The following is a 14333-nucleotide window of genomic DNA, read 5'->3' on the forward strand; positions in this document are numbered from 1 at the left end:
GGTCCGCGAAGATCCCACATGCCGCGGAGCGGCTGGGCCCGTGAGCCATGGCCGCTGAGCCTGCGCGTCTGGAGCCTGTGCTCCGCAACGGGAGAGGCCACAACAGTGAGAGGCCCGCGTACCGGAAAGAAAGAAAAAAAAAAAAAAAAAAGTAATACTGCACTAGGACTAGAAGCCTTGGTACTTGCTGAATGCCTGAACTTATAAGAAAGACCACTAGTCACAATACCAAATGTTTGACTAAAATATCACCTGAAATGCCTGCCTGAAATACATCTGTTTTCTGACCCTCATGACCTTCAAAATTACAGCTTTCAGATACCACACTCCACACCCTGGAACTTCTTTCCAATGAGTGAATCTAGTTCCAATTCAAGGTACTCCCTCCTGACCCTTCTTCCAGGCTAACTCATTCCATTAAAGTTAATAAGCAACAGCAAGGCATGTACAAAATAATAAACACTGTAAGGTTAGATCAATAAGAGGCATCCATTGCTCTCAAAGAACATTGCTGCCACCTTATAATGGACACAAACTGGTAAACAATTAACTTTATGCTACAAAGCCAATACTGAACTATGCTAAGGAGAAGCAAATGTTCTATGCTGATAGAGTCAGTTTAGACCCTTTAATATGGTTAAGTCCCATGAAGTAGTATATGAACCAAGATTTGAAAGATAAGTGACATTTTAACAGAAAAAAAGGTTATTCATAATTGCAAAAAACTGGAAACGATCAACATGCTCTTCAACAGATGAATGGATAAATCAACTGTGGTATAATACATCCACACCATGGAATATTACCCAGCAATAATGAGAAATGAGCTATCAAGCCAGGAAAAGCCACAGATGAATCTTAAATGTATATTGCTAAGTGAAACAAATCAGTCTGAAAAGGCTACATACTATATGACTCTAATTATGTTATATTCTGGAAAAGGCAAACCTACAGAGCTAGTAAAAAGATCAGTAGTTTGCTACAATGGATTGAATGTGAAGCACAGGGAATTTTTTGGACTGTGAAACTATTCTGTATGATAATGTAGTGGAGGATACATGACATTATGCATCTGTCACAACCTAAATAGCAAAAAGAGTGAATCTTAATGTGTACAAATTTTTAGAAAATTATTTAAGATGTTGTGGGAATCTTACAGACCATGACATGAAAACTGTATGACAAATATAACAACCTCAGTGAAGGGGGTGGGAGGAAAAGGTGCTGACCTAAGTAATTCTGGAAATAAATGGAGTCTGTAAAACTAGGGGTAACACGACACCATAAAGTCATTTCCCACAGATATATGGGTTAAAAATTCTAATACTGCTTTACAGGTATACTAGAATTGAATACCTAAATGAATGGCAGATTGATGGGAGACAGCTTCCTCACTGTTAGAGTGTGAGTTTACAGATAAGCAAGGGGAGGAGGCTAGAATGATACATGTGCTAATGGATTAGTTAGAAACAACAGTATAATCTCATGTTTATCTTTTTTTTAATTTTTATTTTTTTACTGAAGTATAGTTAACTTACAATGTTGCAGGTGTACAGCAAAGTGATTCAGTTTTATTTATATAGATATACAATAAATATAAATATGTATTCTTTTTCAGATTCTTTTCCATTGCAGGTTATTATAAGATACTGTATACAGTTCCCTGTGCTATGCAGTAGGTCCTTGTTGTTTATCTATTTTATATATAGCAGTATGTATTGGTTAATCCCAAATTCCTAATTTATCCCTCCCTCCCACTTTCCCTTTTGGTAACCATAAATGTGGTTTCTATGTCTGTGAGTCTATTTCTGTTTGTAAATAAGTTCATTTGTATCATATTTTTAGATTCCACATATAAGTGATATCATACAATATTTGTCTCTCTCTGTTTGACTTACTTCACTAAGTATGATAATCTCAAGGTACATCCATGTTGCTGCAAACGGCATTATTTCATTCTTTTTTATGGCTGAGTAGTATCCCATTGTGTGTGTACGTATCTGTATGTGTGTGTGTGTGTGTGTGTGTGTATACACACACCACATCTTTACCCATTCATCTGTCAATGGACATTTATGTTGCTTCCATGTCTTGGCTATTGTAAATAGTGCTGCTATGAACACTGGGGTGCATGTGTCTTTTCGAGTTAGAGTTTTCACTGGATACATGCCCAGCAGTGGGATTGCTGGATAATATTATAGCTCTATTTTTCTTTTAGTTTTTTAAGGAACCTCCATACTGTTCTCCATCGCAGCTGCACCAATTTACATTCCCACCAACAGTGCAAGAGGGTTCCCCTTTCTCCACACCCTCTCCAGCATTTACTATTTGTAGACTTTTTGATGACAGCCATTCTGATATGAGATGATACCTTATTGTGGTTTTGATTTGCATTTCTCTAATAATTAGCAACGTTGAGCATCTTTTCATGTGCCTGTTGGCCATCTGTATGTCTTCTCTGGAGAAATATCTATTTAGGTCTTCTGCCCATTTTTTTGACTGGGTTGTTTTGTTTTTTTGATATTGAGCTGTATGAACTGTTTGCATATTCTGGAAATTAATCCCTCATCAATTACATTGTTTGGAAATATTTTCTCCCATTCTGTAGGTTGTCTTTTCACTTTGTTTATGGTTTCCCTTGCTGTGCAGATCATGTTTATATAGATATAGATGGTTACATAAAAATATTTGTAGATATGTGAATATACTCAGGGGAGTATACACACATATATTTCCTGTCAGAGGGGAGGGTCTACAAAAATCATATCCCTTTTAAGATGAGTAGTTAGCTCAGAAAACATGAGAAATCATCACTCCAGGAAGAAAGAATAGGGTAATAATAAAGACCCTGATGTGGGAGGAAATGTCATAGGAGATGAAGACCTTTGGCTCCCATTCAGCCATGAAGAAAGAAAAAGTAGTACCCTTTTCTCCACCCATCCAGATACCCCATCTTCAAATAAAATAATCTAACCAACATCCTACTATGAGAGGAAATATCAAATATAGAAGGAGAAAAATTACAAAGGCCTAGAACATGATACAGTATAGAGTGAAATACTCATCCTATTCAGCAAATTGAGGAATCATGGATATCTGGGGCAAAGGCAGGCAGGGGAGAAAACCCAAATCTTCTAAAGATTCTGGCACACACAACAGCAAAAATTCCAACTTTTGGAGTAACACTATTAATAAAAAGTATTAACCCATTTATACCTACAAACTAGTTACACAAAATAAAAACTGAAAAGTTACCCAGTATTTGAAATGACAACTGAGAATGTAATCACTTACTTCTAATAATTCTGAGACAACAGGCAGAACTTCAGGATTACATATATCTATGGAGTCATCCCGGTATGTCTTCTTTTTATAACAGATATTACCCAAATGTAGTATTGCTGAGAGAAGAGAGAAAATCCTGTGAAAATAAAACCATAAATTACAGCTTGCTTATGTGCATTCTCTAAGCTTATTTCATTCCAAAATTCTAATCAAGCAAATTAACCAGTACAAAGCATTTAGTCTTCAGAAAAATAAGAAATAGGATAATAATAACTATAATAACTAAAATTTATCGAGTGTTCACTATGTCGGGCACTGTGCAAAGCGCTTTACATAACCCTTTCAGAATTATATCACCTGTCAGATATAGCTATTTGAAGGGGACTTCCTACTATTGTCTGAATCTGCCGTAGTGTTTCAAAAGTCCATGGACTTTCTAAACGCTTTTCATCCTGCCTGGAATGTCCTTTCCTTACACTGTCTATTTCAGATCTACTGCATCAGAATCTTTAAAAGAAAGGTCTTAGAATCTGTATTTTAACAAAGTAACCTAGGTGATTTTTTATTATTAGTTATACTTTTTAAATGCTTTCCTACGTCATATTATACTTCCCATCATATTATAAATGCTTTTTAAAAAACAGTATGAGGCCACTGGGATATATTATCTAATATCAGGCCCTTAACGTGAAACATCTGCATCTGGACTGTCCTTCCCTCCTGTCTCAGAAGAACACATGCCCCTCCTCCAGACAACAACTAATCCCTACACTTGTGCTATACATCTCAGGAACTCAGTTTACTCCGGAACATTATTATACCAATTTTCTAGCTCTCGCCTGAACCTGACAAGAACTTTCTATCAAAATAATCTCACTTCTCTTTTACTTTAAACAACCCATCCTAGATCCCACATCTTCACTTCACAAACAAGCTTATTGAAATGTTAACTTACACTCCTTGCTTTCACTTTGTCATTCCCTATTTGCTAACACATTCTGGCATCTGCCTCCCAGTAAAATGTCTCATAGAAGTTACCAAGAACCTCCATGTAACTTAGAAAAATATATTATGTCCTTAACTTACATGATATCTCAAAGGCATTTAACACAGTTGAATACTCCATCTAAAAGCCCTTCCTAGAAATCTATATATACACACATCTTTGTGCCTTCTCCAGTTATTTCCTCAGAATAAATCTGTTCTACTTATGAAATTTTAACTATGTGTCTTCCTAAAATTAGGAAGCATTTTAAATAAAACAAAGATATTGTGTTAGGAACCTAATAGCTGTACTTTCGGAGGTCCGAAGCAACATCTAATTCATAGGTGTAATTTTTCAAATAATTCAAAATTTTTAAATGATTGAGTCATTAACACGACTCAAACAAAATACAAGTCAATTCTAAAGGAATATTTCATAAAAACATTCTGAGTTAGAGAGGAAACTCAGTATCAACTGAAATATAAAAACTACTGAAAGCCAAAAACATAAAAAAACAAACTTATGAGCCATTTTTTAAAAAATTACTTTTAGTAGTAGTTTATATAGTTGCACATTACACTATTTCAGAATTTTGGATTCAATAATCAGCACAATAATGTTTCTCACCCACAAATATGTGATGCATAGTCTCCAGCAATAATAAATGTCTTATAAACAATTGAATAAACTATAATTCAATATTAAAAGATTTATAAATATGAATTAAGAATCCCTGCTCTCAAAAAGCTTATAAGGTTAAGGTTATTTGCATCTTTAGAGTAGTCTGTTTTATTTTAAATATAATTTACTTCTTTATTTTAAGCATAATTTACTCCATCCTTATCTCAACCTTTTTACAGTTCTACTTTTTTTACAATGAAAAATATACATTTAGCACAATGCTACAGACATAAATTTACAGTTGAAATACATAGAAAACTATGTTATACTGAAATGTATGCATGTCTTAATAAGATTAAAGATCAATGATATAGAAAACAAGGAGTTATAAAATAGTGTTACAAAGCAACGGTTTTTAGGTAAGGTACATGGAGAGGTTTGGGGGGCACCATGAGCCCTTGCAATAATATGCAAATGTTTATGTATTACATTTTACAGGAAGAAGAGCTCCAACTTTCAACAGACTCTCAAAGATTTATGACAAAAGAAAGCAATTCAAAACAAGTCTTTTAAAAAAATAAATTTTCTAATTCTAAGTAACGGTTAAGATGGAACTGGATCAGGCACTGGATCAGGAATATCAGAAAATTGTTTCAAAGGATCAAAGAAGAGGAATTTTTGAAACACACATCATGATCTATTCTCTACCAAGGGTATAAGAATACAATAAATAAACTTACTGTCTTCGTGTCTTGGGAAGAAATCCTACCATTTCCATGGCTAGTTGTAAGCGTTCAAAGTCATGCCTCAAATCTTCCCCTTCCACTGTGAAGCAATCCTGTTTTTTTAAGAAAAAAGGGGGAGAAAAATCAAGACTACCTATTGAAAAGTAACCTAAGCCACGTGGAAATACAGTAATTTTAGATAAATATACCTATTATAAAAATTAGAGCTGGTGAAATATTTAGACACTGCCAAATTCATTAGCCTTCTTATCTTACTACAAGTATGCACACTAAACACACACCTACCAAAATACCAGTAGGTTATCTTTTCTCCCTCTTTCACAATCACTCAAGCAAGGATCTCAAAAGTAACTTAAGAGCTAGCAATATGTATAAAATGTTCTGATACATAGTTTGATTTTGAGTGGTTCTGAAGAGTCTTGGAGATCCAAAGCATTTAAGAGAGCTCAATTCCACAAACAAATGTTATTTATTCAACAAATATTTAGTAAGTGTCTACCCATATGCAAGGTGAACTAGATCCTGGGACACAAAAATAAATTTTAGAACAGGCAACAATTTAGTTGAGAAGTGGAGACTAGACTTTTATAATACAAAGATGTTTATATTATATCAATATTAGAAATAACAAATATTATATTCCTAATAATATAAACAACATGGTAATCAGTGAGCAAAATAAAAAAGTATATGTGAAAGTATAAAAACCTGCAAATAACATACATGATATGAGTCAGTAAAAATAGTTATGTACTACCAAATAAAAAAATACTACTCTTCTAGAGCAACTCTTGCATTTCACTTCCCCCAAAAGTCAAACGGTGACGCTGTACACATAATCTAAATCTTTAAAACAATAAATAAGTCTTTAAATCCCTTTACTATATGTTCTCACAGTCCCTTACACTTAACATTTTCAAAAACCTCCTCACATGTATTTACTTTTTTAATGCCTATCTTCCTATGAAATATTGTATTAAATACTCAATGAACACATGAACTATTACTTGTCTCATTTACTGAAGTTCTCCAATATCAAATCAGTGCCAAGAAGAAAGTGGGAAATTATTAAAGTAGATATACAATGAATGATTTATTTAACTGAATGAGATATTCTTTTTTGAGAAGTAAACAAAGTGCTCATTTATTTTTTAAAAAGTATTTATCAAGTATCTACCATGTACAACTTGCTTTAGGCACTGTAAGAATGAGTTAATGAATATATATGTAAATAATAAAATTTAAAATTAAATATTAAGTCTTAGAATGCTATTAAAATATTTTTATTCTCTATGGAAAGGTATACATGGATAGTTTAAATTTTTAAATTCAAGAAACGTTCTTTCTGAGAACCCATGTACTTAAATTTTCTGACTATAAAATTTTAGTAAGCAATTTTAAGACATACTTCTACAGACATGCCAACATCCTACCTACTAAAAAATTTTAAGTTAACACATTTTTCTTTTACCTATAGTAAAGCTTTTTAAAAGCTCTTGCTTTTCTTCCCCCCAAAACCACAAATAGCTCACTCATTTTATGATTTAGTAAAAAGTTTTCTATAATAAATCAGTGGGGAAAAAGAGAACTATGCTTCTACTTGTGTAAACTCAATGATACAGTAATGATTCTCATAACTGACGGTTGTTCTTATCTACCACAAGAATGAATAAAACAATGTGTATAAAATATTGAGAACATAAATTGAATAAAGAACTAAAATATAAATACATTTATACTTGCTGTTATCTGTAATCAAATTGTTCTTTGGAAATACAAAATGGTCTCAGTGAAGACCAAAATCATAATTAACTTTTAAATGCTTGTACTTAATGTGTATTTCCCTGATGACAATGGTATTAGAAAAACTAAGGATGGACTAAACTACCAGACCAGAAATATCTTTATCTTAATCTGAGTTCCTATGGAAGCAGACCTTGAGACAGTACAAGTACTAGCGGAATGTAGGGAAGGCAATGTAGCCTAAAGAGGGTACAATATTAAAGTAGCTACCACAGTGGGTAACTGGACTTTAATCCCAAAGTAATCTCTGGGAAACAGTATAAAAAATAGACCAGGTGGGGCTTCCCTGGTGGTGCAGTGGTTGAGAGTCCGCCTGCCGATGCAGGGGACATGGGTTCGTGCCCCGGTCCGGGAAGATCCCACATGCCGCGGAGCGGCTAGGCCTGTGAGCCATGGCCGCTGAGCCTGTGCGTCCGGAGCCTGTGCTCCGCAGCGGGAGAGGCCACAACAGTGAGAGGCCCGCGTACCGCCAAAAAAAAAAAAAAGACAGGTGAAGGAGCGGGAACACTTATATACCACCTCCCATGAGTTATTGGTTGAGGACTTCTAGAGATAAGCTGTTAACTCCTAGGAACTTCTAGAGGGTCATGCAAGAGCACAAGGGTTCTGAGAAAAGCCTTCAAGCACCAAGATACAAATACTAGCTGTTGGAGGTCATTTAGAAAACAATGAAATGGTAAGGGTCAAAGAATAAGGCAGGGAACTAACCAACAACTGTTAGGACCCTTTCCACTGAAAGAAAATAGTTGATTCCTCTTGTCAAACTTAGCTCAGGCTCTAGTCTTACTTGATAACACGCCACTGCACACTCCCCACAAACACACCAAAATGTTCTTTCATGCTATCAGCCTTTTTTCCCTTTGTATGAGATGATGAGAATGCTTTCTCATTTATAAGCACCTACAATAAGCCTGGCATATAGTAAACATTTATGAAGGAGAGAAAGTGAAGAGCAGAGTCAAATTACACATTTTTCTCCTACGCTGTATATATTTCTTAAAACGGTGCTTATAAAAATCATACTTTTTTATAGCTACCAGTTGATAATATAGGACATAAATAGGAATAATTGACTTTGAGAATTAGTAAAGATGCTGAAGATCATTTAAGAAAAAAGAATATAAAGAACATAGCCTGATTTGAATCCCAATTACACTATTAACTTGCTTCATCACCGTGGGGGAAGTCACTTAAATTCTGAGCCACTGTTGCTTCTGGTGTGAAAGGTAACCATACTAACTACAACCAGGGGTTTTATAATGATCAAACATAATACGGATGTTAAAGTGGTTTTTAAATGGAAAAATATATGCAAAGGAAGTTGTGCAGCATGCAGAGACCTTCATATTGGACTGGCATAAAGCCAAAAAGGCAGTATTTAAGGGAGTGACCACAAATTTATAAACTGTTGGACAGTGAATAGCAGTAAGAGTGCTATGTTGTAGAAATACTTAAAATAGGGAGAATGGAAACATTATGATTCAAAGATTCCTGCCCAAGTTGCATCAGGATTCCTGCAGAAGGTCTACCTCATGGGAAAATGGGAGGCCAGGTACTATACAAATGGTTGGGTTCCTATAAAGGCAGTAATGACCAGGATGGAAGCTTGGCCTCACTGAGATATGAGTTCTAATCCTCTGCAGCATGGTGGAATGTCAATATCCTAAGAACTATTCTGGCAATTCTCACTAAACTCGCCTGATAGTTGGACCCTAAAATCATTCAAAGCTTGGTTCAGAAAAATTTAAAAATTAGGTGACACTAACTGTTTCCATTGAAGTTATTCAGAACTGGCTTTAAGGTAAAACTGTTTGAATAGATTATTACCATTTAAAGAAGGGAAATTAGCATTTACTAAATATCTTCTACATATCAGTCATTATGAGTCACTTACCGTTTATAATCTCTAAATCCTCAAAACACAAGGAGTTAATTATGCATATGTATATTTAATTGTATGTACATTTATAGTGAAGAAAATAGACTCAGAGGTTAAATAAGTCACCTAAATAACAGGGGTGGCCAAACCAAAATCTATCCAGTTCTAAATCCTCTATCTCCCATGAAACACTAGTTGCTTGAGCTTGTATTAATAGGATAACCCTTAAAACGAATTAAATCACTGTACAATGGGCAACAACAGGTCCCTTGTCAAAAGCAATTTTCTCCTCTTGGGATCATTTATACAGTTCCAAATAATGTATGTTAAAAAATACAACACAAATTGCAGAACCCTCCTTAATCCTCTCTTCCTATAATGCTAGTCACATAAGTTCTAATAACTCAGAGTAAAACAAGTTTAGTTTGCCCCCAAATATACTATGAGGAGGAGCTAAGAAAGAATAAAACAAAAGATCCTCAAATAGACTGCTTGTTTGCATTAATTACCTTGCGGATAAAAAGCAACAGAAATTAATCAAAGTTCTAACTATAATAGATTTGAAAACGTAATAAATGGGAGGGTAGTGATGAAAGTAATGTTAAGGGAGTAGGAGAGTATGGTTACAAAGTTCTTCTAAGAGGAAAAGATGGAGAGTGATGTTTTCAGTGGTGGCAGCGATGGGGGAAACATTTACTGTGCGCTTACACAGTATTAAGCAATCTATCAAACTCTTTAGATGCACTAATTTAATACTCATGAAAGTTAAAGACCATTATTATTCCCTTAAATAGGTGATGGAAACAAAAGAATAAGTGACCTGCTTGGGTTCTCAAAACTAGTAAGTAGATGGAGCCAGTATTCAAGTCAGGTCTATCTACTTCAGAGCCCCAAAATTCTTAAGCATTACTTACACTGTCTAAACAATAGCAGACCAGTTCACAATTTCACTATAAGCTCTGTAAAGGCAATCAAGTCTTATATTCACCATATGAGTTTCCCAGTCTCCTACCTACTTCCCAATGAGGCACACACAGTCACTTGGTGTACTAGGCGAAAGATGGTAGCTTCTCAAGAGTGACAAAATAGCATAAAATTTTTCTATTAAAAGTTATCAGTATCTATAAATTTAAGTGTCTAAAATTTATTTTCCAAAATATTAAATCTGAAACTGCAAATTACTTGATTTATTATGAAATGGTAATGCAATTAAACTGAAGGAAAAAATTAATGTCATAATTACTAATACTTCTCAACTCTGATAGTTTTCCAATTAGAGGAGTTTGTAATCACATGCAGTAAGAATTAAAGTGATGGTTATTTAAAGCAAGGAATAAGACATGTTATGTTTACAGGAGGAACAGTTAATAAATTAGTTCATTAGTTAATGAATATAGATGAGTGCATGTTTTCAGCCTCTCACATCTGACCTAATTGCAAACTGAAGTAAAGGAAAAAGACTTTTTGTGTTCTTTTTACAATTACAAACTTGTTCGTACAAAATATAACAAATAAAGCTAAATTTACCTACTCATTTTATATTACATCATATATGCCCTTAAATCATTCTCAATTTAAAACATAAAATAATCTTATTTATAGGAATTTTTGGAAAATTACATAAAGGCTATAGCCTCTCTTGCTATTAAAAAAAAAAGTATGCATTCATTATGTGAAAAGACTGTTACCTGACATATAAAACAGGAAGGATGTAACTTTTTAAAATAAACAATAAATATTACTCATAATATGTGGGTAACTAAACTACTGAAAAAAGAACTGAAAGAAACACATCTCAAGGAAAAAAATCCTATAGTTCATAAGGATCCATAACAATGTTGAAATCAGGAATGCAATGTATTTATTAATGGTCAAAATAAATATTGAATACAGTCTAAACAGCAAAAACAATCCAAAAATGGTAAATTGACTGGTTTTTAATCAATAAACCATACACATACAAATAAATCAATTCAAATAAATTAAACATTGATTTATCTTCTTTCTTAGATTCTTTGTTTGTATTTTAGCTAATTTTCTTCCTAAGTCACAAGACAGATGCAAATAAGCAAGGTGAGGGTCCTTTAACAGGAACACAGAATATTTAGGCACTTGTACTGACCGGCTCAGAGTCATAGCAGTAATCATCCCAGCTCTGTCTGAGGGGTTTCTTTGTTATCTGAAAGTAAGGCAGATTAGTTAGGTAGAAGGAATGATTATTACACTTCTCTAATTACCTCTTAGATGTAGTGCTCACGTAGCACAGCTGTTACCAGAGAAAGTTATTTTGTATACCAGCACAAAACAAGAAAGAACTAAGTATAAACATTCAGATTCTGGGAGATCATATATTATCATAACCAATCCATATTTGTTATTATTCAGTTACTCTGAAATATAGTAACTGCTGGGTCCCATAGTCTCTGAATACTGACCTTATGACAAGAATATGTATGGTATGGACACTGATTACAAAAAATATCTGGAAGAGATGCAATAAACACTGGATTTCTCTAATACTAACAACTATCAGCTCATTTATGGGCAATTACTACTTTTTAAAAAGGAAAATATTTAATCACCTATATATAAGGCAAATAGTTTAAACAGGAAAGGAAAGGAAAATACTCAGAAGCTAAATCAATGATTTTTTTTAATATACTTAAATTCAATACAGTAAAAATGCCTAGTGTCATACTGGGAAGTGATATATAACATAATTTTGAAATTCTCAATATAGTAATACAGAGTTATATTAGCTTTTATAAATATGTAGTTTCAAAATTAGGAAATATCAGTTATACAGCATGCTCTATATCTTGCAAAAAGTCTGAGATGTTACTTTCATAACCCTAAATACATACTACAATCACCGAGCCATATCAAAGTGTCAATTTCCTTACAAAACCCTCATAAGAATTTTTTAAATTACCCAAAAGGAATTTCTTTCCATAGACATTACATCTTGCCTCAAACAAAAAAATGAGGGGAAACAATCTGTTATTTAAATGGTCTACTATCAGACCAATTCCATTATTACCAGTTCTAGAATTTTTGTTAATATGGGGAATAAAATTGGAGAAACCAATACAATGAAAAGTTGTGAGAATTACTACTTATTATGGAAGTTTAGGGGTGAATTCTGAGTTACAAGGTAAGTTACAAATTCTCTAAGTCATTTCCTTTAGTGAATTTTCATACTGAATGTTTAATAGGATAATCACTGAGTTATAAAAATAATCATACTCTAAGTCAGTATCATAATATCATGCAAAGAGGTATATGTATTAGACTTCAAACATGCAAATAAAGTTTCAGTATTCCTTTGACAAGGGCAAGCATGAATCATTAGTAACATTTAACATGCTGTGGTCTGTAAAAGGTAAATCACTTTGGAAAGAGTAAAGCATTTTTCTAAATAGGAAGTATCTATTAACAGTTTATTATTCTTTTAAAGAGTCTCACAAAAAACAAAAGGTTCACATATAACTAATCTTTTCCAATTCATATAAGAATAATAATAATTTTAAAATTTAAGAACTGCATCACATAGATTTTTAGATTGCATACATGAAAATGCTAGTTAATATTCACTATCAACCAGGTTTCAGAAACAAAGTACTAGGAAAATTAACTTTCCTCAAGAGCTAAAATTTAATAATGCCCTACATTTCAAAATGCTTTTCATGAACTCTCACCTGATTGAGATAATGATATTCTTCCGGTTGTTTAAGATGGAATGCTAATCTCTCTTCTTCACTTGCTCCTGCCAGGAGGTAATAAAATACATGATAGTTCCTGTTGGAAACAAAAAAGTATGGCTTTATAATGAACATGGTCTAATGGTTATTATTCAACAAGAAAAAGAAAACATTAATTAGTAAACTGTTTCAGCTTTATTTTTTTAATACAAAGGTGATAAATTCAATATTTAAGTACTACAGGGGAATTCAAGTGGCAGTCAAGTGGTTAGGACTCAGAGCTTTCACTGCCGTGGCCCAGGTTCAATCCCTGGTCGGGGAACTAAGATGCAGCAAGCCACACAGTGTGGCCCAAATAAAAAATAAGTACTACAAAATAAAATAATGTTTTGTGTGCTGAATACAAAAGAGAAATGTGAAGGCAGCAATACAGTAAACTTGAGACCTCTAAAAATTCTCTCCACAGAACCAATTAGAAAACTGGCAAATTTGTCAGAATCAACTCTAGGAATTAACCAAAAGAAAACAGCAATCCAGAGAGTTTTTACACAAGAAAAACAGCTGAATCTCAGTAAAAACAGAAGCTTGATGGCCTTTTAACTTGCCCTATTCCACCTCCTGCTTACCAGATCCATGGTAGCTTTCAATACCAACAGCTTACAACTGAGGTGGACACCCTAAGCCTGGCAGCCTCCAAAAGAGGGCAGAACGGGGTTGGGGCTCATTCAGAGTCTCATTCCCTGAGAAATATGATTATCTGATCTGTCTGGTAGTTCCTTGGAAGGAGCCATTTTCAAAACTATCCTTATTTGACCTGACTCAGTGTTAGCCCAGTAAGAAAATCTTTGCCCCAGAGACATTTGTAGGAAACAATTATAGGCAATTTTTGAACATATCAGCCTCCTGCAGCGATGAATAAAAGTTGGGGCACACAGTAGGCTAACCAAAAAACTTAAAGGGAAAAGGTGGGGAATGAGACATCCACAGAGGCTTTGAAAAGCCCCAATACGTTCCTGGGAATCTAAAAGGCCATGTGCATGCATAACGCTGTGCCCATGCCCAGGGTTGCATGTCCACTCAGCAAAGACAAGAGGATATACTAACCTCTCACCTATCACTAACCCAGAAGGTCTGCACAAGGAGGAAGTAAAGGCTAAGGCAGAATTACAAAATGCCTACCTAGGTGTTAATAAACGTCATGGCCCAATACCCATAGAGAGCCCTGAGGCAAAGTCTGGGAGACTTACTGTTTCCAACCATTTAAGGAACACACTGCTCAATCATTAAATCTAACTAAGCAGATACTTCAATAG

At 34.1% G+C, this 14333-nt stretch overlaps 1 protein-coding gene across 7 annotated transcripts in view; it reads right to left on the reverse strand.

Moving 5' to 3' along the window:
• MYO9A (myosin IXA) overlaps nt 1-14333 on the reverse strand; it is a 284585-nt gene that overhangs the window by 202128 nt on the left and 68124 nt on the right. For 6 of the 7 annotated variants that reach the window (XM_081228009.1, XM_081228012.1, XM_081228014.1 and 3 more), the window contains exons 5-8: nt 13018-13117; nt 11442-11498; nt 5632-5729; nt 3295-3421 (exon numbers count right to left, since the gene is read on the reverse strand). In XM_081228009.1, the coding sequence (XP_081084135.1) occupies nt 3295-3421; nt 5632-5729; nt 11442-11498; nt 13018-13117 (382 nt within the window). The remainder of the gene's footprint in view (nt 1-3294; nt 3422-5631; nt 5730-11441; nt 11499-13017; nt 13118-14333) is intronic. The other variant, XM_081228011.1, reaches the window with a different exon arrangement.

Source organism: Mesoplodon bidens, assembly GCF_964165515.1.
Source record: "Mesoplodon bidens genome assembly, chromosome: 3".
In the NCBI taxonomy this organism is placed as follows: Eukaryota; Metazoa; Chordata; class Mammalia; order Artiodactyla; family Ziphiidae; genus Mesoplodon; species Mesoplodon bidens.